The sequence below is a fragment of the Salmo salar genome, chromosome ssa19 (genome assembly GCF_905237065.1).
Source record: "Salmo salar chromosome ssa19, Ssal_v3.1, whole genome shotgun sequence".
Lineage (NCBI taxonomy): Eukaryota > Metazoa > Chordata > Actinopteri > Salmoniformes > Salmonidae > Salmo > Salmo salar.
In genome coordinates, this window is record NC_059460.1 from 47,946,895 (window position 1) to 47,972,510 (window position 25,616).

The 25,616-nt window shown below is 45.5% G+C and overlaps 2 protein-coding genes across 6 annotated transcripts in view; both read right to left on the bottom strand.

Moving 5' to 3' along the window:
* Positions 1–234: 234 nt before the first annotated feature.
* LOC106578932 (homeobox protein SIX3) lies at positions 235–10,234 on the bottom strand. Of its 2 annotated transcripts, XM_014158209.2 has the most exons (5): positions 9,196–10,234; positions 1,848–1,954; positions 1,403–1,774; positions 1,033–1,196; positions 235–738 (listed from the first exon to the last, which is right to left on the bottom strand). In XM_014158209.2, exons 2-5 carry the CDS (start codon positions 1,920–1,922, stop codon positions 606–608), a joined length of 744 nt encoding a protein of 247 aa, XP_014013684.1. In that variant the 5' UTR covers positions 1,923–1,954; positions 9,196–10,234; the 3' UTR covers positions 235–605. The 2 variants fall into 2 exon arrangements, with proteins under 2 accessions (XP_014013684.1, XP_014013683.1); XM_014158208.2 differs by lacking the exon at positions 9,196–10,234 and having other exon boundaries at positions 1,848–2,229.
* A 1,717-nt stretch (positions 10,235–11,951) lies between these two features.
* The window catches only part of LOC106578933 (protein phosphatase 1B), a 31,255-nt gene continuing 17,590 nt past the window's right edge, over positions 11,952–25,616 (bottom strand). For 2 of the 4 annotated variants that reach the window (XM_014158214.2, XM_014158210.2), the window contains exons 2-8: positions 22,429–22,923; positions 21,833–22,006; positions 21,535–21,708; positions 16,726–16,843; positions 15,908–16,019; positions 15,733–15,790; positions 11,952–14,052 (exon numbers count right to left, since the gene is read on the bottom strand). In XM_014158214.2, coding sequence (XP_014013689.1) covers positions 14,029–14,052; positions 15,733–15,790; positions 15,908–16,019; positions 16,726–16,843; positions 21,535–21,708; positions 21,833–22,006; positions 22,429–22,911 — 1,143 coding nt within the window. In that variant the 5' untranslated portion in view covers positions 22,912–22,923 and the 3' untranslated portion in view covers positions 11,952–14,028. The remainder of the gene's footprint in view (positions 14,053–15,732; positions 15,791–15,907; positions 16,020–16,725; positions 16,844–21,534; positions 21,709–21,832; positions 22,007–22,428; positions 22,924–25,616) is intronic. The other 2 variants (XR_001322554.2, XM_014158213.2) reach the window with 2 other exon arrangements.

Consider the following 25,616-nt stretch of genomic DNA (forward strand, 5'->3'; position numbering starts at 1 on the left):
CTAGTCTGTTGTCTCCATCTAGTGGTCTCAAGGAGGAAATGCGTCTGCCAGCATAATGACATCTCATTGTAGCCACCAGAATGCGCTGTTTCACATGACTTGAAGCCAGTTTATGTTCACGCAGTGATTAAATAACACCTCATTGCAAAAAGCAGTCACACTCCGTGAATGACAACGCTTTATGCTTTGTAGAACAACGACCAACTCCAGTCCAATAATAAATGAACTCATAACAAATATATCAACGTAATTTATTTTCATAAAGTACGTATTTGTCAATTATAAACCAACATACAGGCCTTTACAGTGCTTCGAAGGACCTTCTGTACAATTTTCCTGACATCAGGTGAATAATTTATTTACAGATAGACAAACAGACAGGGAAGGTGCACTAAACACCATGATTGTCAGAAAAGCATCAGAAGTGAGTGAGAAAGAGAGAACGAAAGAAAGCGAGATGGATGTTCTGCACACTGTAAATATCATGTAGGTCTGTTTCGGACAGCAAACTCTTATAACATAACAAAAATAAATATGTCCATATGAATTCTCCGTGAAATCCAAGCCCCTTAGTAGCATGTATCCCGTTATCAATGGGCTGAGTTTCAGATGTCAAAGTCAGAGTCGCTGTCCATTACAGAGAGGATCATCTCCGGGCTGCATGCACTTCCGGTGGGGCTGCATTCTGTCCTGGCCAGAGCGAGCATTGCTCCCGGTCGCATCCCGTGGTGCGCGAGCCTGGGAAATAACACACAAATAGTTGTATTACCCATATCACAGTTTACCACCCAAATGTTTATAGACCTAGAAAACACTTAGTGCAAATGTTGCAAAATAGGTAAAAGTCCTATACACATCAGTGCGTCTCATACAATATGTTTATCCAGAACTCATGTAAAGTCCAAAGCTTTCTATTTGGGTTCACTTTGCAGAATCAGATTTCCCGTCTATTTTTAAACAATAGCGTACATTCTCCCTCAACGGAAGTTGTGGATTATGATATAATTACGTTTATTTATGTACTGTATTAACCTGTTCTTGTTGGCGGCAGCGCGGTCTCTCTGTCTTCGGTTCTTGAACCAGTTCCCGACCTGTGTTGGAGTGAGCCCGGTGGCGCGCGCCAGCTCCCTTTTCCTCGCGGGGTCTGGGTAGGGGTCCTGGAGGTACCGTTCCCTCAGCAGGCCCCGCGTCCGCTCCTGGAAATTATCATCGTTATTATCAACATCATCATAAACTGTAGGCTATTTATGGGAAAACAAATAATAATGTAATCCAAACAATACATAGATAACTCGAAATTAAATGTAGGCTATCCATAAAAATGTAAGTGTAGAATTGAGCTACAACTCCAGATAGGCCAAAGCCTGATGAATATTAAACACCAATATAACAAACAAAAAACCTTGAAGCAGTGTGTGTTCGTCTCGCCGTCCCAGATTGTTCTTGGTAAAGGGAACTTCTTCCTGATACGGTACTTGTCCACCGGGCCCAGCGATCGCCCGCGCAGCCTCTCAGCCTCCCGGTAGTGCGCCTCGAGCCACATGGCCTGTAGTTTACCGTGCGAGGCGCTACGCATAAAGCTGTGATTCTCCAGGATGCAGTAGAGTTCGCGGTAGTTCTCGGTGTGAAAGGCGACCACGGCACGCGCCCTCCGGACGGACTCATGCTCTGTAATGAAGCACGCGCCACCTGGGGCCACCGGCAGGGACCACAGAAACCGCGCGAGCCGCTCGACGTCCCCGGTCTCCTCCAGAGTCTCACACACACCGGCCACCTAACAAGAACAACAACTGTCATCTCCAAAAGTAAGACACACCACAAACAAATAAACACACACACACACACACCTGCGCTGCGGAGAAACGTAGCCCAGGGAGAGCAGAGGCAGGTGCGCATGTAGGGGGTTCCTCCGGTAAGAGCATGCCAGGCAGGAGGAGATGGGCGGGAAAGAGCTCTAGCGGGGACATGAACACCATCGGGTCAGCGTAGAGGAGAGAAGAAAAAAAGAGAAGAAAAAGCCAGTTGTCCGTTATGAGCTCCGTTATGAGCTCCGTTATGAGCTCCCCACGTCTGGTGGAGTCTTTCTATAGCTCACCTGATGGGCGGGGTGGGACCCTAGGTCTGCATCTCCATTGGGTGCCCTGCTGGAAGGGGCGGGGCTTTGAAAGCAGCAATGCCCACCACAGCCTAGTAAGCAACAGACCCTTTCCCCCCCCCTTATCCAGAAAAAGTGTTCTGAATTCTACAATGTCAATGGAAAATCTCAATTGGAAAATTCCCCTCCTCACCTTCTTTTTAAAGGTAATCGAGGAGAAGCAGCGAGTAGAGTGAACTTGGAGAAAATGTGGAAACAAATGTGCTTGTAAGAAATTACACTCTCGTCCACTAGCATGTCATCAGGCAAATGATGTTTACAGTGGAATCTCAAATACATGTGTAAAGTGGTAAAATGATATGTAGCTAGTTATGCCTTAGGTGAAATTGCCACTGGGGATGGGGGGAGGTGTAGAATTTCAGGAAATTAGCTTTAAAAATGAAAACATTCACACCCCTTCCCCTACTAATTTCACCCTTGGTGGCCCCCCATTCTCATTGGGTCATAGCACTGTCAATCTGGCTCAGATTGAAAAGGAGAAAGTGCATTCGTTCTGGTTTTCCTGTTGGCTGGGGAAAAAAAATGTGTCAGGCTGAACCTATCGCACCCGGCACGCCTGGCAGGCTGAACCTATCGCACCCGGCACGCCTGGCAGGCTGAACCTATCGCACCCGGCACGCCTAACAGGCTGAACCTATCGCACCAAAATAGTGCCCTGTCTTCATTGGCATTTCTGTCATTTGAAGAAAAATGTTCAGCATGACCGAGATGCTGACATTTATTGGGACAAATCTCATCCTGGAGGCAGAACTGTGTGGTTTCCGCTAGATGGGCCAGCTGCAAAGTCAAATGTGTCTGTATTGTAAATCTCTTTTTGGTCTTCAGTTAAGGTTAGGCATTAGGGTTAGCAGTGTGGTTAACATGAGTTTTTTCTCCTTTATTTAACTAGGCAAGTCAGTTAAGAACAAATTCTTATTTTCAGTGATGGCCTGGGAACAGTGGGTTAACTGCATTTTTCAGGGGCAGAATGACAGCTTTTTACCTTGTCAGCTCGGGGATTCAATCTAGCAACCTTTCGGTTACTAGTCCAACGCTCTAACCACTAGGCTACCCGCCCCGGTCTACATAGTGTGGCAGAGGTCCTGAGTTCCAGCCTCAGTATGAGCCGAATCAGGAGGAAGTGGTACTCGCTAAGCAAGCAGCGTGGCCACCTTTAAACAAGGAACGTCAACCCAAGTCCCTTTCATATTCTAGACATGATTACGTTTCAACTGAGTGCCTACACTCCAGATAATGACATGGCTAAATGGGTCCCTGGGTACTATCCAGCTGTTACCTGTGAATGCTTTATGTTGAACTGTAGCTGATCATACAAAGTGAATATACAGGCAAGGGTCTACACACCAGGGCATGGGTGGACTTGAAAAGAGGTGCAAACATGCCTTATTCATGACTTTATTGTAAACATACAACCTGCAGAGGTGGTTTCAGATTGAAAGTGGATCTCATCTCATTTTCCTCTGACACACTGGTTGAATCAATGTTGTTTCCACGTCATTTCAATGAAATTACGATGAACCAACGTGGAATAGATGTTGAATTGACGTCTGTGCCCAGTGGGTAGATACTTATCTCATTTGCGTGTCACTACAGTGCCAGGCATTTTGTTGATGTGAATGAGAACAAAGTTAACTCTAGCCAAGGCTGGAATTAACTCTTACATTCTCAGATTTGTGTTTAGTAGACATAGTTAGGTTAAATAAATAAATACCCTGGATTCTGGAATGTATTAATGATCAATTATAATCTCAGAGACCGGCACAAACTGTAAGTTGGGCTCCCGAGTGGTGCAATGCTTGAGACGTCATTACAGACACCCTGGTTTGAATCCAGGCTGTATCACAACCGGCCGTGATAGGGCGACGCACAATTGGCCCAGCGTCGTCCGGGTTTGGCCGGTGTAGGCCATCATTGTAAATAAGAATTTGTTCTTAACTGACTTGCCTAGTTATAAAGGTTCAAATAAATAAAAGTTGCTCTGGATAAGAGTGTCTGCCAAATTAATAAACTGTCAATGTAAGATATTTAGCCTTGGCTAGACCTGTGTTTTGTGCATCTCGTAGAAACTGGGTATTCTTACACAAAATATGATTTCATCAGATTCTTGATGAGAATGAATACCCATCTGTTCACTATTTGATGATGTACTGGCATTTCAATAGCAAAACAGCTCAACCGTCCATGTCCTTGTTCGTAAAAGCTTGTCCTGTTGTTATGTGACATGTATGCCCCCATTTTGAAACACCATTGTTACAGGATTAATTGTGTAAAGTCTCCCATTGGACCTTTGGCAGTAACATCTATCAGAAGAGGAAGCTTTCAAGGTCTGGGCTCTTCTTTCAGCCAGATACTCTGGTTGCACCTGGCTCCTACTAAGTATGTGAAGACACAGCTGTCCAGAAAACTAGCACCTTAAATGTAATATATACAGTTGAAGTCGGAAGTTTACATACACCTTAGCCAAATACATTTAAAATCAGTTTTTCATCATTCCTGACATTCAAGCCTAGTAAAAAAAACTCTGTTTTAGGTCAGTTAGGATCACCATTTTATTTTAAGAATGTGAAATGTCAGAATAATAGTAGAGAGAATGATTTATATTCACTCAATTAGTATTTGGTACCATTGCCTTTACATTTTTTAACTTGGGAGTATGTTTTGGGTAGCTTTCCACAAGCGTCCCACAATAAGTTGGGTGAATTTTGGCCCATTCCTCCTGACAGAGCTGGTGTAACTAAGTCAGGTTTGTAGGCCTCCTTGCTCGCACACGCTTTCTCAGTTCTGCCCACAAATTTTATTTCGGATTGAGGTCAGGGCTTTGTGATGGCCACTCCAATACCTTGACTTTGTTATCCTTAAGCCATTTTTCCACAACTTTGGAAGTATGCTTGGGGTCATTTGGAAGACCCATTTGCGACCAAGCTTTAACTTCCTGACTGATGTCTTGAGATTTTGCTTCAATATATCCACATAATTTTCCTCCTCGTGATGCCATCTTTTTTTGTGAAGTGCACCAGTCCGTCCTGCAGAAAAGCACCCCACATGATGCTGCCGCCCCCGTGCTTCACAGTTGGGATGGTGTTCTTTGGCTTGCAAGCCTCCCCCTTTTTCCTCCAAACATAACAATGGTCATTATGGCCAAACAGTTCTATTGTTGTTTCATCAGACCAGAGGACATTTCTCCAAAAACTACAATCTTTGTCCCCATGTGCAGTTGCAAACCGTAGTCTGGCTTTTTTATGGCGGTTTTGGAGCAGAGGCTTCTTCCTTGCTGAGCGGCCTTTCAGGTTATGTCGGTATAGGACTCGTTTTACTGTGGATATAGATACTTTTGTACCTGTTTCCTCCAGCATCTTCACAAGGTCCTTTGCTGTTGTTCTGGGATTCTTTTGCACTTTTTGCACCAAAGTACGTTCATCTCTAGGAGACAGAACGCGTGTCCTTCCTGAGTGGTATGACGGCTGCGTGGTCCCATTGTGTTCATACTTGCGTACTATTGTTTGTACATATGAACGTGGTACCTTCAGGCGGTTGGAAATTGCTCCCAAGGATGAGCCAGGTCCACAAGTTTTTTTCTGAGGTCTTGGCTGATTTCTTTATATTTTCCCATGATGTCAAGCAAGGAGGCACCGAGTTTGAAGGTAGGCCTTGAAATACATCCACAGGTACACCTCCAATTGACTCAAATTACATCAATTAGCCTATCACAATCTTCTAAAGCCATGACATAATTTTCTGTAATTTTCCAAGCTGTTTAAAGGCACAGTAAACTTAGTGTATGTAAACTTCTGACCCACTGGAATTGTGATACAGTGAATGATAAGTGAAATAATCTGTCTGTAAACAATTGTTGGAAAAATTACTTCTGTCATGCACAAAGTAGATGTCCTAACCGACTTTCCAAAACTATAGTTTGTTAACAAGAAATTTGTGGAGTGGTTGAAAAACAAGTTTTAATGACTCCAACCTAAGTGTATGTAAACTTCCGACTTCAACTGTATATATACACACAATTTTATTTATAATATATATATGTGTGTGTCTTTTAAAACAAGCGTATGTTCCATGGTTCAGGAAGCCTGACCTAGAGCATACCGTTTTAAGCCTAACTGGATCTGTGTTAATGCAGATTGAATGTGTTTATCAGACTAGTGTTAGATATGATAATCTGACTATAATAGAATGGCTTAACACTCAAATGATGAATATGATGAAGCAGAACAGTGGAATAATGGTTTATATTAACGGCAGAACACAGAGTAACACACGCTCAGTCTGTGGTCTAGATGAGATTCTCCGCCACAATGCCCCTGTACCTGATGTTTGCCATTACTGGTATTAACGGCAGAACACACGCTCCGTCTGTGGTCTAGATGAGATTCTCCGCCACAATGCCCCCGTACCTGATGTTTGCCATTACTGGTATTAATGGGGCAAGCTGCTTAACAGTGATATAGTGGACAGAGTTCACACCCTGGACCTGCGATTTATTTCATCATAATGATAATTGTCTGTGTGCATGTATGCGCATGTGTCCAGTGTGTGTGTGTGTGTGTGTGTCCACTACCTTGGGATGCAGACATACAGTGAGATTTGATTTCAGAGGGCTAGATGAAGTTCTATATATCTACAGGATATGAGGTCTGGGGAGTTGACTTGGGATGCGGCAAGATTGTTGTGCCCTGTCCAAAAACAACCGTACACCAGATTGGTGATTGACACATCTTATGACACATTGTTGTTCTTCATGCTTCCAGATTAATCAAAAACAATGAGAAAAAACACACACAGGCCCATGCAGATGTGCCAGTGTGGACCGGGGGGGTCACTGCACGGCTCAAAGGGTTAATGCCTATTACCCCCACATGCAAATGGACCTGTCTGAGCCCTGTCAGTGTGTGTGTGTGTGTGTGTGTGTTTGTGTGTGTGTAATGTTCTGTACTGTCTAGGAATGTGTTGATGGTTTATTCACTCAGGATGAGGCATCTGGACCACGATATGTCAAGGCTGTATCCATTCAATCAATTCTCAAACTCTCTCTCATAAACACACACACGCTACTTGAAATGTCTTAGCTATTGATCACAGTCTGTCAGATCCACTGTGGAGTCTAAAGCAGACTGGTGGATCTATAACACCAGGTAGGTGTGTGTCTACTTGACCCAGACAAAGGTACGCTGGTATCAACGTTCTGTCCTTATAAACTGTATATCAGGCTGGTTCTATACTCAATACACATCTATTGTCCCCAATCTCCCCATAGAGAAATATGAACCATACAGAAACATACATCACATTTAAACAGGAGGCCAAATAATAGGAGGCGAAGAGAAGAGGGGGAGGGGAGGAATAGAGAATGGGAGGAGGAACAAAGGGAAGGAGAAGAGTTGCCTGATGACTCACTGAATTTAATAAAAAACTAAAAAGTGAGAAGTAGGCATTGGTCTGAAGCCGAAAAAGGAAATTCACGAGCACAATGCGTTACTTCACCCATGCTCAACCAAGGTTTTCCAGCATACAGCTTTGACCCACTACAGTAGCTATGTTGGTCTATTGTACTTCCAACAATGTATAGGTAGGTTGCTTAGGATTCAAACCTTCTCAAAACAGCCTAATTCATACTCTTTAAGGAGGCTCTCCCACAATAATGTGATTTGTACCGCATACAAGGTAATAATGTGTTGCATTCTTCCACCCCACACTAAGACATTCCAATACACTACATGACCAAAAGTATGTGGGAACCTGCTTGTCAAACATCTCATTTCAAAATCATGGGTATTAATATGGAGTTGGTCCCCCCTTTGCTGCTATAACAGCCTCCAATCTTCTGGGAAGGCTTTCCACTATATGTTGGAACATTGCTGCCACAAGAGCATTAGTGAGGTCAGGCATTGATGTTGGGAGATTAGGCCTGGCTCACAGTCGGCTTTCCAATTCATCCCGAAGGTGTTCGATGGGGTTGAGGTCAGGGCTCTGTGCACGCCCCTCAAGATCTTCTACACTGATGTCGACAAACCATTTCTGTATGGACCTCGCTTTGTGCACAGGGGCATTGTCATGCTGAAACAGGAAAGAGCCTTCCCCAAACTGTTGCCACAAAGTCGTAAGCACAGAATCGTATAGAATGTCATTGTATGTTGTAGCATTAAGATTTCCCTTCACTGGAACCATGAAAAATAGTTCCAGAACATGATTCCTCCTCCACCAAGCTTTACAGTTGGCACTATGCATTCAGTTAGGTAGCGTTCTCCTGGCATCCGCCAAACCCAGATTCGTCCGTCAGACTGCCAGATGGTGAAGTGTGATTCATCATTCCAGAGAACGCGGTGAGATTTACACCACTTCAGCCAACGGTTGGCATTGCGCATTGTGATTTTAGGCTTGTGTGTGACTGCTCGGCCATGGAAACCAATTTCATGAAGCTCCCGATGAACAGTAATTGTGCTGACTTTGCTTCCAGAGGCAGTTTGGAAGTCAGGACAGAGGATTTTTTTTTTTAAACGCACTACGCGCTTCAGCGGTCCCGTTCTGTGAGCTTGTGTGGCCTACCACTTTGCGGCTGAGCCGTTGTTGCTCCTAGACATTTTCACTTCAAAATAACAGTACTTACAGTTGATCGGGGCAGCTCTAGCAGGGCAGAAATTTTACAAACTGACCTGTTGGAAAGGTGGCATCCTTTGAAGGTGCCATGTTGAAAGTCACTGAGCTCTTCAGTAAGACCATTTTACTGACAATGTTTGTCTACGGAGATTGCATGGCGGTGTGCTCGATTTTCTACACCTGTCAGCAACGGGTGTGGCCGAAATAGCCAAATCCACTAACTTGAAGGGGTGTCCACATACTTTTGTATATAAAGTGTATGTCAACTTGACACGGACAGTCTGGTGACGACAGCACACGTTCGTTACTGTTTATTTCGCTTGCTTGTCTGTCTAAAACAGTTGTGTTGGAAACAAGTTACAAGTTAGCAAGCATGGATGGCATTGTCTTTTGACTGCACAGAGGTCGCGCAAGCAATTAACATTGTGATGTTTTACCTGGGTGCTTCGTGTGTAACCACGGCTACTTTTTACTGGGTGGATGGCGACTTCAGGTTTTCAGGAACCCATTGAAAAGTAACACGACTATAACTAATCTCTCTCTACATACATTCAGTCAGACTGCCCTCGTAGAAGTCCTTTCTGTTGATGTCCAAGTGAGGGACGTTGTACTTAAGTCATCAGCGATTGGATTGTCTCTAACCACTCAGAGTATCAAAGCCAATAACTATTTCCAAAACGCTGCTTTACTCAAGTGTGTTCAGGCTCTGACCCAACCTATCGGTTTCTGGGACCAATCAGAACGTTTTAATGTGTTCACATTCGAGAAGTCTTCAGGGAGGAGAACAAATCCAGCCTCACGGTGGAAAAGAAACAGTGGGCCTGGTGTTTGGCCAGAGCAATGTGGATGAGTACCCACTCAAACAAAAGTATAAACACTCACCTATTAACAAAACTATAAGATTATAAATAGATCATATGTCCCAAAGACTCTGTGTGTGCGTGTGTGTTAGGGTAGGTTGAACTGGGCAGATGACTCGGTAATTAAATAATTATCCAGTAATATGGTGACATCACATTAACAAGGTTGTTTTTAATGACTGTGTGTGTGTGGACAAAAACACAAACAGCTGGAGGAACACACACAGCTGTCTACAGCTATTTGTATTCAGTATTATCAAATAGGCAAGAGAACCTGAGGAAAGCGAGGGGACAGGAGAACCTGAGGAAAGCGAGGGGACAGGAGAACCTGAGGAAAGCGAGGGGACAGGAGAACCTGAGGAAAGCGAGGGGACAGGAGAACCTGAGGAAAGCGAGGGGACAGGAGAACCTGAGGAAAGCGAGGGGACAGGAGAACCTGAGGAAAGCGAGGGGACAGGAGAACCTGAGGAAAGCGAGGGGACAGGAGAACCTGAGGAAAGCGAGGGGACAGGAGAACCTGAGGAAAGCGAGGGGACAGGAGAACCTGAGGAAAGCGAGGGGACAGGAGAACCTGAGGAAAGCGAGGGGACAGGAGAACCTGAGGAAAGCGAGGAGAGGAGAACCTGAGGAAAGCGAGGGGACAGGAGAACCTGAGGAAAGCGAGGGGACAGGAGAACCGATGAAAGCGAGGGGACAGGAGAACCTGAGGAAAGCGAGGGGACAGGAGAACCTGAGGAAAGCGAGGGGACAGGAGAACCTGAGGAAAGCGAGGGGACAGGAGAACCTGAGGAAAGCGAGGGGACAGGAGAAACTGAGGAAAGCGAGGAGAGGAGAAAAAGGAAGGAAAGGGGCAGGAGAAACAGGAAGGAAAGGGGCAGGAGAAACAGGAAGGAAAGGGGCAGGAGAAACAGGAAGGAAAGGGGCAGGAGAAACAGGAAGGAAAGGGGCAGGAGAAACAGGAAGGAAAGGGGCAGGAGAAACAGGAAGGAAAGGGGCAGGAGAAACAGGAAGGAAAGGGGCAGGAGAAACAGGAAGGAAAGGGGCAGGAGAAACAGGAAGGAAAGGGGCAGGAGAAACAGGAAGGAAAGGGGCAGGAGAAACAGGAAGGAAAGGGGCAGGAGAAACAGGAAGGAAAGGGGCAGGAGAAAAAGGAAGGAAAGGGGCAGGAGAAAAAGGAAGGAAAGGGGCAGGAGAAAAAGGAAGGAAAGGGGCAGGAGAAAAAGGAAGGAAAGGGGCAGGAGAAAAAGGAAGGAAAGGGGCAGGAGAAACAGGAAGGAAAGGGGCAGGAGAAAAAGGAAGGAAAGGGGCAGGAGAAAAAGGAAGGAAAGGGGCAGGTGAAAAAGGAAGGAAAGGGGCAGGTGAAAAAGGAAGGAAAGGGGCAGGAGAAACAGGAAGGAAAGGGGCAGGAGAAACAGGAAGGAAAGGGGCAGGAGAAACAGGAAGGAAAGGGGCAGGTGAAGAGGGTAAGGAAAAATGAGAGAGAGGGGAGGGAGTGAGTTGTGAGTGTAATGTACTGTTAATTTTTGTTTATTTCACTTTTGTTTTTATCTACTTCACTTGCTTTGGCAATGTTTCCCATGCCAATAAAGCCCTTGAATAGAATTTAGTTGAAAACAAGGAGAGTCGGAAGAAATAACGGACAGAGATAGGAAGAGGAGGAAGGGACAGAGGGCACAGGAGTAAGGTAGGAGGGAGGCAGCAGTAGGGGAGGGGCATGGCGTGTCTTTGTGCGTATAATAATCTGCTCTAATCCAGAGTGGGTTAACCCATCTGAGCAGTCAAAGCAGATTATCCCTCTAACAATGGCCTGACCTCATCTGCTAAATGACTCCACTAGAAATCATATGCTGTCACACACACTTTTACTATCTATATGCAGAACCCTCCACAAAACAAAGAATCGCAGGACAATGTCCAGTCATACCTCTGCCCTAGGAGAAGAGCTGGTGTGTTACCATGAGAAACAGATGAATAAAAAAAGCTGTATAAAATATGAATAACTGAATAACTGAAGATCCTCTGACCCCAGGGGTTAGAGTAACCCATCACAAAATTAAACAACTCCCCCACAAAACACACAAACAGCCCATAATCCCCTAATCCAGCTCAGATTAAGAACACCTTAAAGATGTGATTTCAATTGGAGATTATGGTGAAATGATGATTGAGAAACAGAGGGTATGGGGGGGGGTCTGCAGTTTGATTCTCCCTGAAGTGTACACTCCATTCATTGTCCCTCCATGAGGAGGCATGAGTGTCCACTTCCAGAAAAATAAGTGAAAATTGGAATGCACATAAAAAGGGTAAAGTATACACACTACCCAGAGACAGTGGCCACTGGTCCTTGGCAGGTATTTTATTTCATATATAGACGCTTTCTGTAATCAAATGTGAGTGCAATCAAACAACAGCAAAAACAAAACATTACCGATGTAGTCTGAACCAGGAACCAGAACCAGGAACACAGGGTTAACACTGGGACTCTACCTGAACCAGGAACACAGGGTTAACACTGGGACTCTACCTGAACCAGGAACACAGGGTTAACACTGGGACTCTACCTGGGTTAAAAAGGTACATGCCACAATTTGACTTCGTCATACAGTGAGGGCAGCACTCTGCTTTAAAGAAAACAGCAACAGAATATTAATTGTCAGTTTTGGCAGATTTTAATTGTGAAACCAGGAAGTTGCCCTGCAGTGTATGGTGACGTCACATTGCGGGGTGCACCTTTAAAACTAGAAGCCTGGGGGCCAACTGAGTCTACCAGAGGGTATGTCGTCACAAAGCAGGATCAAATGTTTAGGTAACGTTCCTAAATATTCTCAAAATCCATATTTCCTAGTTTAAAAAATAGATTTTAATTCAACTTCAGCTTTTGTAATAATTTGTCAAATAAACAGCTACACGTGACTGTTGATCAAAGTGACCAGGTTAACTATTGATCCTGCTTTGATCAGGGGGCAGGGAAGAGTGGCAGGGCTGGGAGGTGGTGAGACAGCGGGGTCTAGGAGAGGTCTGTTTTGGACAAAGCAGGTCCAACAGTGACACCCTAAGCCCTACTCCCTCCCTCCCTCAGTCCAGCCAGTGACATCACACAGGATGATATCTTCACACAAAACCCACCCCCTCAGAATCCACCATTGTGAGCCCATTCCCACCCGAGAGAAGAGAGACATAGTCCTCTGCTGAATCCCAAACCAGTCCCTTGCCTCTACCAACTCACTGAGGTCCCTCCAATGTCACACTTGCTGACAAAACGGGAGGCTGATTTTCAGCACAACGAAGTGATCAATGAACCCCATCAACTTTGGGACACACATGACTTGCATGATGCAATTCACGTTCATAAATTAAATGTGCATGAAATTCTAATTGAGAAATGTCCCATTGTTTCAATATATAGTGTAAATCGTAGTAAATTGAACATTTCATTTGGAAGGTATTATAATTCATTACGTCAGACCTCGAAATCAGACTAACAAATGTATGTGACATAATTAGGCACACATTTTCACAATTTATGAAATTATACAAACTCCAAAATATCTCGTGGTGGGTGTCGGTATACTACTTTTCTGTGAAGTATCAAAGTGTAACAGAGGGTTGAATTAACCCCTAATCCCGCAATATTTTCACTCCCTCAGCTTTGGGAAACTTGTGCACATGGCTGGCACGAACGCGCAAATCTAGGGCCGAGGGGGAAGGAACTGGTTTGGGATTCAGCACTCCACTTTCTCTACTCCTCTTCTCCTTCCTTTATCTGACAGCAAACAAGAGGAAAAAAACATCACAAATCTCCATCCATCAGCAGGAGCCAATCAGAGGCAGTCAGGTGGGATCAGTTTTAACCAATAACTTGTCCAGTAGCGGTGGAGTTTTGCAGAGGGGGTCGTGAGGGGTTGTATAACCATCAACATGTAGCACGTGGACCCTCCTCTGAGTGTGTGTGTGTGTGTGTGTGTGTGTGGTACATGCATGTGCAAGGTGTGGTGTGTAAGGTTGAAGGGTGTGTGAGTGTTCGGGTCCAAGACAAGAGCCAGATTGAACCAGTCTGGTTCCTGGTCCCCACCTCAAAGCTTTCTTTCACACACATACACAAATACACCTCAGGTCCTCATGTCCGTGTGTAGTCGGGTGATCAATGTCAACAACATCAAAAAATAAAAATAAAAACACCAGAAAACCTGGAAGGTAAAAATCATCTTCTACCATTCTGACGTTTCATCAGTCCTTAAAACAACCGCAACACCTCCAAAATCACACTCCTCCCAGGTAACAGCAGGGCGTGTGTGTGTGGGTTCGTCCTCACACACATGCACGTCGTCCACTGGGCGTGTGGAGGAGGCAACTCCCCCTCTGGGTGGCTAGACCAATCACAGGAGGAGACCGGGGTCGCCGTTACCACGACTACCAGTGGTCCTCCAGATCACACTGAGAGAAAGAGGGGACAGAGAGAAGGTGTTTATGAGGTGGCATAGGAAATACAATATAAATATATACTGATGTTGAGAAGTGTGTGTGTGGGAATCAGGAGCTAAGAATGTGAGGGGTCGATATGTGGGATGAGTCGATCTTGGACTCACCTGACGGTGGCCTACTGAAAGGCCGGCTGTGTCTCAATTCTCATACTAGGCTACATCCCATTTAATTGGATTTTTGTCAAGAATATAACATTTGTACTGAGTATGCTAGAAATGCCAGGATGCCATGTAATAGGAATTCACTGTACACTATTCAGAACGTTAAGAGCCATTTCAGACCCACAATGGAATGTTTACAGGAAAAAGTGTTTCTATACCAGAACAGAAAGACTGTCAGACACCGACCAAATCTGACAGACAAGAGACAAACCAATTAGATACAGATCTTAGTATGATTATTAAATCAAATCACTTTTATTATTTTATTTGTTCATAAATCGCTGTATGGAACAGATTCAGCCCCCCCAATAGCCTTTTTACAAGTGAGGACCGGCAAAATGTCCTCTTGTGAGGACTTCTGGTACACAGAAGTATAGTAAAACGTGCATACACGTTTCACAACCATTTTGTGCCTTGTTGCTGTCATATACTAAGTGCCATATTCTGAGATAAATACAACAATGATAGGGGACACACTTTTTGAAAAGCAAGTATTTGAAAAAGTTCTGTATTTTGAACTTCTTTTCGAACATTCTATTTTTCCTGAATTTTGAAGTAGAACAGGACCTTAGAGTACTGAAGTGGACACACACATTCTACCAAACACACACAGGCACGCACAGACTCTCTCTCACGCACGGCCGACCAGACAGACACAGACAGGTGGTTTATGGGAACTTGAGCTTTTATAACGCAAGTCCAGTAGAGGAGCAAAGTCCTCTCACTCAGTCGGGTAGAGATCCAGCCAGGGGGACCTGGTTGGTCGAGGTCTGCCAGAGCTCCTGGAGGGGCCGTGTCTTTGGTTCTCTCTCTGTCCAGGTGGGTGGTCTGGCGTCTCGACGACGGCGGGTGAAGGAGAGAGGGGGAGGGCGATGGGGAGTCAGGGAGGTCATCTGCGGTAAAGGAGAAGGATTCCTCACGTGTGGGCTGTATTTTCCCCAGGCAGACGGTAGACAGCGAGAGCTTCCTCCAGCACTGAGCGATACTGCCCCCGGTGGTGCAGGCGGAAATGACACACTTACGCACGCCCTTGCACACGCCCTTGCACGAACGCTTCTCACACCACACTAGCCCTACCCCTGTGGCCAGATACCTGTAGTGACATTGTCTTTGTCCAGTGAGGAGGGGAGAAGCCATCAGTGCCTTCCAATCCCACACTACGAGTCCCAACTCCCAAAACACAGGCACAGTAAAGACAGACTAGACTACGCCATATAGCTAGTTCCTGTTCTTAAGACGTCCTGGACTTTGGTGGGATGATCTAAAAGGTTGGGACATGGCAGGAACATCAGGGAGCAGTATTCATGTCATGTGAAACAAAGTCTCGACTCTGGATCAAATACTCCATTTTGATCACGCTTGGTCCTCGAAGCCCATTCACACCCCTGCCCAGAGGGTGGTGCTGTTGTGACTGGGCTGGAGTGGGTCATTGTGGAGGTGGGAGGTCAGGGGTCAAAGGAGAGTTACTCACCCCTTCCTCTTCTCTGTGTGGGTTCAGCCTGCTGTACACCGCCTCGATCACACTGCGCCTGAACACACACACAGATTACACATTATCGTTTGTGTGCATTAGTGAAGATTGATCTGAAAAGAAAATGAAGTACATTTCTTCAGTGCGAGTGTGTGCTTGTGTGTGTAGTATTTACTTGCTGGCCAGGCCTCCTCCAGGTGGTAGGTTGGGGATGTTCTCAGAGGCGATGTACCTCAGAACAGACACCAGGTCAGGAACCCCCTCTTCTCCACAGCCACCCAGCAAGTCTATGGACAGACACAGGGTTAAATTGGAAACAGAAAGATGGAAGGCCGGTTGCCTTTAAACAGATTCTACATGTTGAATCGGCGCAAACAGCCATTGCTCGTGGCTGGCTAAAACACACTGCAGCGACAGCTAGCGATAGGGCGGCTGGCTAAAACACACTGCAGCGACAGCTAGCGATAGGGCGGCTGGCTAAAACACACTGCAGCGACAGCTAGCGATAGGGCGGCTGGCTAAAACACACTGCAGCGACAGCTAGCGATAGGGCGGCTGGCTAAAACACACTGCAGTGACAGCTAGCGATAGGGCGGCTGGCTAAAACACACTGCAGAGACAGCTAGCGATAGGGCGGCTGGCTAAAACACACTGCAGCGACAGCTAGCGAAAGGGCGGCTGGCTAAAACACACTGCAGATACAGCTAGCGAAAGGGCGGCTGGCTAAAACACACTGCAGCGACAGCTAGCGATAGGGCGGCTGGCTAAAACACACTGCAGAGACAGCTAGCGATAGGGCGGCTGGCTAAAACACACTGCAGAGACAGCTAGCGATAGGGCGGCTGGCTAAAACACACTGCAGAGACAGCTAGCGATAGGACGGCTGGCTAAAACACACTGCAGCGACAGCTAGCGATAGGGCGGCCACTCTGCTTTTAGCTGTTCTTCGGTGCAGTGTGTCCAAGCTCTCAGAGAGGATGTGCTTGTTCTCACCCTCTACACGCGTCTCCAGGTATTTGTCCAGTTCCTCCTCTTTCTTCAGAGCTTGTTCAGACACCTTGGGAGCTCCTGGTAAAGTCACCAACACCACACTCATGTTATCCCTACTGCCCTGGACACACACACACACACAGAGAGGGTTAGAACGTCAAATACAATCGTATAGGTCACATGATGTATACAACAGGTGTTGATCTTACTGTGAAACGCTTACTTACAAGCCTTTAACCAACAATGCAGAAAAGAAAAATAAGAATTAAGAAAACATTTACTAAGTAGAAAGAAAGTAACAATAAAATAACAAGGCTATATACAGGGGGTACTGAGTCAATGTGTGGGGGTACAGGTTAGTCAAGCTAATTGAGGTAATATGTACAATTGAAGTGGGACGATTACATACACTTAGATTGGAGTAATTAAAACTCGTTTTTCAACCACTCCACATATTTCTTGTTGTTAACAAACTATAGTTTGGCAAGTCTGTTAGGACATCTACTTTTTTGACATCTACTTGACACAAGTAATTTTTCCAACAATTGTTTACAGACAGATTATTTCACTTAATCACAATTCCAGTGGGTCAGAAGTTTACATACACTAAGTTGACTGTGCCTTTAAACAGCTTGGAAAATTACAGAAAATGATGTCATGGCTTTAGAAGCTTCTGATAGGCTAATTGACATCATTTGAGTCAATTGGAGGTGTATCTGTGGATGTATTTCAAGGCCTACCTTCAAACTCAGTGCCTCTGCTTGACATCATGGGAAAAATCAAACGAAATCAGCAAAGACCTCAGAAAAAAAATTGTAGACCTCCACAAGTCTGGTTCATCCTTGGGAGCAATTTCCAAACGCCTGAAGGTACCACGTTCATCTGTACAAACTATAGTACGCAAGTATAAACACCAAGGGACCACGTAGCCGTCATACCGCTCAGGAAGGAGACGCGTTCGGTCTCCTAGAGATGAACGTACTTTGGTGCAAAAAGTGCAAAAGAATCCCAGAACAACAGCAAAGGACCTTGTGAAGATGCTGGAGGAAACAGGTACAAAACTATCTATATCCACAGTAAAATGAGTCCAATATCGACATAACCTGAAAGGCCGCTCAGCAAGGAAGAAGCCACTGCTCCAAAACCGCCATAAAAAAGCCGGACCACGGTTTGCAACTGCACATGGGGACACAGATCGTAGTTTTTGGAGAAATGTCCTCTGGTCTGATGAAACAAAAATAGAGCTGTTTGGCCATAATGACCATCTTTATGTTTGGAGGAAAAAGGGGGATGCTTGCAAGCCGAAGAACACCATCCCAACTGTGAAGCACGGGGGTGGCAACATCATGTTGTGTGGGTGCTTTTCTGCAGGAGGGACTGGTGCACTTCACAAAATAGATGGCATCATGAGGCAGGAAAATTGTGGATATATTGAAGCTACATCTCAAGAAATCAGTCAGGAAGTTAAAGCTTGGTCGCAAATGGGTCTTCCAAATGGACAATGACCTCAAGCATACTTCCAAAGCTGTGGCAAAATGGCTTAAGGACATCAAAGTCAATGTATTGGAGTGGCCATCACAAAGCCCTGACCTCAATCCTATAGAAAATTTGTGGGCAGTACTGAAAAAGTGCGTGCGAGCAAGGAGGCCTACAAACCTGACTCAGTTACACCAGCTCTGTCAGGAGGAAGGGGCCAAAATTCACCCAACCTATTGTGGGAAGCTTGTGGAAGGCTACCCGAAACAATTGACCCAAGTTAAAAAAATTAAAGGCAATGATACACTCATTTAGTATTTGGTGTATTTAAACTTCTGACCCACTGGGGATGTGATGAAAGAAATAAAAGCTGAAATAAATCTACCATTACTCCACATTTTAAAAATAAAGTGTTGATCCTAACTGACCTCAGACCGTACATTTTTACTAGGATTAAATGTCAGGATTAAATGTCAGGATTTGTGAAAAACTAAGTTTAAATGTATTTGGCTAAGGTGTATGTAAACTTCCGACTTCAACTGTACATGTAGGTAGAAGTGAATATGCATTGATAATAAACAGTAGCAGTAGAGTAAAAGAAATGGGGGGGGGTATTTGATTAACTGTTGAGCAGTCTTACGGCTTGGGGTAGAAGCTGTTAAGGAGCCTTTTGGACCTATACTTGGCACTCCGGTACCGCTTCCAATGTGGTAGCAGAGAAGTCTGACTTGCGTGGCTGGAGATTTTTAGGGCCTTCCTCTGACACCGCCTGGTATAGAGGTCCTGGATGGCAGGAAGCTTGGCCAAAGTGAAGTACTGGGCCTTGCGCACTACCCTCTGTAGCGCTTTGCGGTCAGATGCTGAGCAGTTGCCATACCAAGCGTTAATGCAACCAGTCAGGATGCTCTCGATTGTGCAGCTGTATAACTTTGAGGATCTGAGGATCCATGCCAAATCTTTTCAGTCTCCTGAGGGGGAATGGGCGTTGTGGTGCCCTCTTCATGACTGTCTTGGTGTGTTTGGACCATGATAGTTTGTTGGGGATGTGGACACCAAGCTCTAGACTTGCTCCACTACAGCCCCATTGTGCTTGGCCACGCAGTCGCGGGTGAACAGAGACTACAGGAGGGGCCCCAATGTTGAGGATCAGCGTGGCAGATGTGTTGCCTACCCTTACCACCTGGGGGCGGCCCATCAAGAAGTCCAGGATCCAGTTGCAGAGTGAGATTTTCAGTCGCGGGGTCCTTAGCTTATTGATGAGATTTGAGGGCACTATGGTGTTGAACGCTGAACTGTAGTCAATGAACAGTATTCTCATCTAGGTGTTCCTTTTGTACAGGTGGGAAAGGGCAGTGTGGAGTGCAATAGAGATTGCATCATCTGTGGATCTGTTGGGGCAGTGTGCGAATTGGAGTGGGTCTAGGGTTTCTGGGATGATTGCGTTGTGAGCCATGACCAGCCTTTCAAAGCACTTCATGGCTACAGACATGAGTGCTACAGGTCGGTAGTCATTTAGGCAGGTTACCTTAGCGTTCTTGGGCACAGGGACTATGGTGGTCTACTTGTAATACCTACATGTTTCAAACTTGGTCAGGGACAGTTTGAAAACGTCAGTGAAGACACTTGCCAGTTGGTCAACACATGCTCCGAGTACACGTCCTGGTAATCCATCTGGCCCTGCAGCCTTGAATGTTGACCTGTTTCAAGGTCTTACTCACATCGGCTATGGAGCGCTTGATCACACAGTCGTCCGCACCAGCTGGTGCTCCAATGCATGCTTCAATTTCACTTGCCTCAAAGCGCACATAGAAATCATTTAAGTCGTCTGGTAGTCTCGCGTCACTGGGCAGCTCATGGCTGGGCTTCCTATTGTAGTCCATAATAGTTTGCAAGCCCTGCCATATCCGACAAGCGTCAGAGCCGGTGTAGTAGGATTCAATCTTAGTCCTTTATTGACACTTAACCTGTTTGATGGTTCGTCGGAGGGCATAGCAGAATTTCTTTGAAGCGTCCGGGTTAGAGTCCCGCTCCATGAAAGCGGCAGCTCTACCCTTTAGCTCAGTGCGGATGTTGCCTGTAATCCATGGCTTCTGGTTGGGGTATGTACTGTGGGTGCAACGTCACCGATGTACTGATTGATGAAGCCGGTGACTGATGTGGTATACTCTGGGTGAATCCTGGGGGCGGCAGGTAGCCGAGTGGTTAGAGTGTTGGACTTGTAACCGAAAGGTTGCAAGATCGAATCCCCGAGCTGACAAGGTAAAAATCTGTCATTCTGCCCCTGAACAAGGCAGTTAACCCACTGTTCCTAGGCCGTCATTGAAAATAAATAATTGTTCTTAAATGGACTTGCCTAGTTAAATAAAAGGTAAAGTAAATATTCCAGTCTGTGCTAGCAAAACAGTCCTGTAGCTTAGCATCTGCGTCATCTGACCACTTTCGTATTGAGCGAGTCACTGGTATATCCTGATTCAGTTTTTGTTTGTAAGCAAGAGGATGGTCATTTGCCAAATGGAGGGCGAGGGAGAGCTTTGTATGCATTCTTTGTGTGGAGTAAAGGTGGTCTACAGATTTTTTTATCCTCTAGTTGCACATGTTACATGCTGGTAGAAATGAGGTAAAACAGATAAGTTTTCCTGCATTAAAGTCCCTGGCCACTAGGAGCGCCGCCTCTGGATGAGCATTTTCTTGTTTGCTTATGGCCTTACACAGCTCATTGAGTGTGGTCTTAGTGCCACCATCGCTTTGTGGTGGTAAATAGACAGCCACGAAAAATATAGATAAACTCTCTTGGTAAATAGTGTGGTCTACAGTTTATCATGAGGTACTCTACCTCAGGCAAGCAAAACCTCAAATATGAGATTTCACGCACCAGCTGTTATTGACAAATAGACACAAACCACCACCTCTCATTTTACCAGAAGTAGCTAGCCTGTCTTGCCAATGCACGGAAAACCCAGCCAACTGTATATTATCCATGTCGTCGTTCAGCCACGACTCGGTGAAACATAAGATATTAAATTTTGGTTGGATAATATCAAACGGAGCTCATCCAGTTTATTCTCCAATGATTGCATGTTGGCCTATATGATGGAAGAGGCGGGTTACCCACTCGCCAACGAATTCTCACAAGGTACCCGGATCTGTATCAGTGCCATCTCTTCATGCGAATGACGGGGATTTGGGCCTGGTCCGGTTGCAGTAGTAAATCCTTTGCGTCTGACTCATTAAAGAAAAAAATCTTTGTCCAGTTCGAGGTGAGTAATCGCTGTTCTGATATCCAGAAGCTCTTTTCGGTCATAAGAGACAGTGGCAGAAACATTGTGTGGTGTGTACCTTGTGCAGGCAGGTGTCCACCACGGCGTTGCAGACTCTCTCCAGGTCGTCAAACACTTGTAGCCGGGACCTGACGAACTCGCACAGCTCCTCGTTAGACATCACATCCCAGATCCCATCGCATGCCAGCACCACAAACTCATCCCCCTCCGCAGCACGCTCCAACACACACACCTGGGGGAGGAACACACACACCTCAGCCTGAGAGGTCACACACACACACCTCAACAAGGACAAAGAACTATAAGCTGTTCCAATCAACATGCTACAGTAATAAAGGCTTTTTAAAAACACACACCTCTGGCTCTGGGCTGACCAGCTGTTCTGTGGGACCCTTCCCATCCACACACTTGTAGTCATAGTCCCCCAGGGCTCTGGACACTGCCAGGGAACCATTCACCCTCTGGATCATCACTGAACCCCCTGCGTTCTGGATACGCTCCTTCTCTCTGGGGTTACATGGCTTGTGGTCCTAAAAGGGGTGGAATCATATGTGCATCCCAAATAACTACTCATTACATGATCAAGATTAGAGCTTCTGCACCCCGCCTAGCTCAAACTGATCCCCTAAAAATACATGATTCATTTTACTATCGCTCAGTCTCTTCATCAATCCCACCCTCTCCCCTTACTCAGTATTGTACCTGTGTAGAAAATCCCTCCTCCCACCCGCTCTCCCTTTGAGTGTGTGTATCCCAGTATATATATATATAAAAAAGAGCTACTCTCCTGTAGGTTCACTCCAACCCCAGTTGTAACTAACCTGGTTAGGCACATCAACCAGCTAACTATTAGAGGCAGGGGCTCTATATTAGAGTTCGAGTGATAACCTACAGGACGGTTGCTCTCCAGGAACAGGGTTGGAGAGTCCTGGTCTAGTGTGTAGTATTGTACCTGTGTAGAGAATCCAACTCGCCCTTCTCGGCTCAGCACGGCCCGGGAGTCGCCACAGTTTATGAAGTAGAGGTGGGAGGGGCTTAGCAGCACACCCACTGCCGTGGAGCCGCTGCGATCCAACCCATGCCGCAGGTCCGAGAAGTTGCGCATGTACTCGTCGATCCTCAGGAAGCCGGCGCGGATCCCATCCTTCACGCCCTCCACTGAGCCCATCCCCGGGGTGAACTCTGCCCCCCCTAACAGGATGTGCTCCAGCAGGTGGGCAGAGCAGTAGTTGGCGACGCGGGAGCCGGCGTGCCCGTCATAGACGGCGAAGAAGGACCAGTCGTTGAGGCCTTGGGGAAGGCCCACCATAGCAGTGTGGGCATCCTCCATCTCCACCCGCCAGCCCTGCATGCTACTCAGGCCATAGTGCAGCCCGTTGCCCTGGCCATGGGCCGTGTGCTTCTCAGTCTTAGGCTTGTCCAGGAACGCCCCCATACCTACACACTGCTGACAGACAAAGATTACATAAGGTACATTATCAACAGTCATACGTTAATATGTCAATGTTACCTTTAGGAAGTCTAGACACTCCTCTTTTATGTCCATGAGGTACAGGTTTTAGACTAACTTTTCCCACTGGTGCTACTATTTCCACCAGTGCTACCATTTCCACCGGTGCTACCGGTGCCACCATTTCCACCGGTGCCACCATTTCCACCGGTGCTACAGGTGCTACCATTTCCACTGGTGCTACCATTTCCACTGGTGCTACCATTTCCACTGGTGCTACCATTTCCACTGGTGCTACTATTTCCACTGGTGCTACCATTTCCACTGGTGCTACCATTTCCACTGGTGCTACCATTTCCACTGGTGCTACCATTTCCACTGGTGCTACCATTTCCACTGGTGCTACTATTTCCACTGGTGCTACTATTTCCACTGGTGCTACCATTTCCACTGGTGCTACCATTTCCACTGGTGCTACCATTTCCACTGGTGCTACTATTTCCACTGGTGCTACTTTTCCCACTGGTGCTACTATTTCCACTGGTGCTACTATTTCCACTGGTGCTACCATTTCCACTGGTGCTACTATTTCCACTGGTGCTACCATTTCCACTGGTGCTACCATTTCCACTGGTGCTACTATTTCCACTGGTGCTACTATTTCCACTGGTGCTACCATTTCCACTGGTGCTACCATTTCCACTGGTGCTACCATTTCCACTGGTGCTACCATTTCCACTGGTGCTACTTTTCCCACTGGTGCTACTATTTCCACTGGTGCTACTATTTCCACTGGTGCTACTATTTCCACTGGTGCTACTTTTCCCACTGGTGCTACTTTTCCCACTGGTGCTACTATTTCCACTGGTGCTACTATTCCCACTGGTGCTACTATTTCCACTGGTGCTACTTTTCCCACTGGTGCTACTATTTCCACTGGTGCTACTATTTCCACTGGTGCTACTATTTCCACTGGTGCTACTATTTCCACTGGTGCTACTATTTCCACTGGTGCTACAGGTGCTACTATTTCCACCAGCCAGAGACAGTTGTTTGGTTAGCCATGTTTCGGTTGTGCTCATGTTATTGCAGTTTGCAAAACAAATGGCCACTGGATGGATACAAATAATATATAATTCTGCCAGGTAGCCATAGGATACTTTGTAGTTAACATTTAATTGAGAAGGTTTCATTAGCATCACCACTAACGACTAAACACACAGACGGGGCATTCATGTGCCCTTTCAGAAAGTTACATGAAAATACAAATCACTGATGCATTACGATTAACTTGGGCTAATTAATGCATTTAGTTGATATCCTACTAATAAGTTCGATAAAAAAAAAAGTTGAATTCCGTTTTAATGTCCGAATTCCATGATTCCGTCTGCGTTGTCCTGTGGCGATAATGACCTGATCTGTGTGGTTTATACAATCAATTTAACTTTGTTCCTAATTACATAAGTAATCATTTATTTGAACAGTAAATCTCTATTGATAAACTGCAGAAATCAAGATGTAGCCTAGGCCTATTCACAATGCAGGTGAATGCTTAGTGAATAGGCTGATTTCATGAGGCTACAGATGAAAAACAATTTTCCCTTTCATTTGTGACTTATTTTATTGTTGCGATCAACAACATTTGCATAGAATAAGCAATGTCTTTTGTACACAGTGAGAGAGAAGAGACTGGAGGGAGACTTCAGGCGTCTGCGTGTTTCCCGGCCGAAACAGTTCGGTGGAGTTCGTGGATATATTATGATGATGTTTTGGGCTTTGGTGAGGGATTTTTCGGTTGTTCGGGCACACACAAAATATTCTGGAGGCAAACTGAAAGTCTAAATCTACGCCCTTTCATGGGTGATTGGTCAACAGTAAGGATTATTCAATCAAGTGTGTTGTCATTCAACGAGAGACGAGTCATTTTCATGCACATTTTTTCATGGTGAAATACTGCACCAAACATCTTAGTTAGATGTAAAAATTGTGCGACTAAGATCTCTTAGGCAAAAACGTAAAAACTCATCATCTTAGATTATTTTGACGAAGTTGATAATGACTATGGAGTCTCAAAATGTTAATATTGATTTAGATTTCCCCCTCTGAAATGTAATTTAGTTGAGGCTGCTATTGGGTCAATGTAGGGCTGCACGATTAATCAAATTTTTATTTTTAAAAATGGTGATATTGACATGTGCCATATCCTTATCTCAAGAGGCAGTGATATTTTTAAGGGAGTGGCTCCTAATCCGTGACCAGATTTTATATTTCTGGGGCTCCGTATGCATGAGCACACAAATTCCTGCAGTATCTCGTGGGAATTTGGGACTTCACCCATTCTCATACCGAAACCAGATTAGATACATAGCTAATTAAAATCAGAGTTAAATGCCCAAAATATGATATTCGCCATGTCACTAAGCAAAAAACTAACCAAACAGCAATAGCCACTACAATGTCAAAACATGATTGTCATGAGTTCAAAACCATTTGCTTGATTTTGCAGACCCACGACTATGGTGTGTAGTCGTTAGCTAACATTAGCATGCTAGCAACGCTAACATTAGCTAGCCAGCGTTAGCTACCAAACTATTCTAGCCCAATGAAAACTGATGCAACCATGTTGCTACAAGGCAAGTTAGATGACCAGCAGTGACATTTAGGCCCATATGAGATGCAAGGCTCGAATA

Coding starts and splice junctions, on each gene's coding strand:
- LOC106578932 (XM_014158208.2), bottom strand. CDS start 1,976: ATGGTGTTCATGTCCCCGCTAGAGCTCTTTCCCGCCCATCTCCTCCTG. Junction 1,197..1,402: donor CGAACACACACTGCTTCAAG/GTTTTTTGTTTG, acceptor GATAATTTCCAG/GAGCGGACGCGGGGCCTGCT. Junction 739..1,032: donor GCTGCCGCCAACAAGAACAG/GTTAATACAGTA, acceptor GTTATTTCCCAG/GCTCGCGCACCACGGGATGC.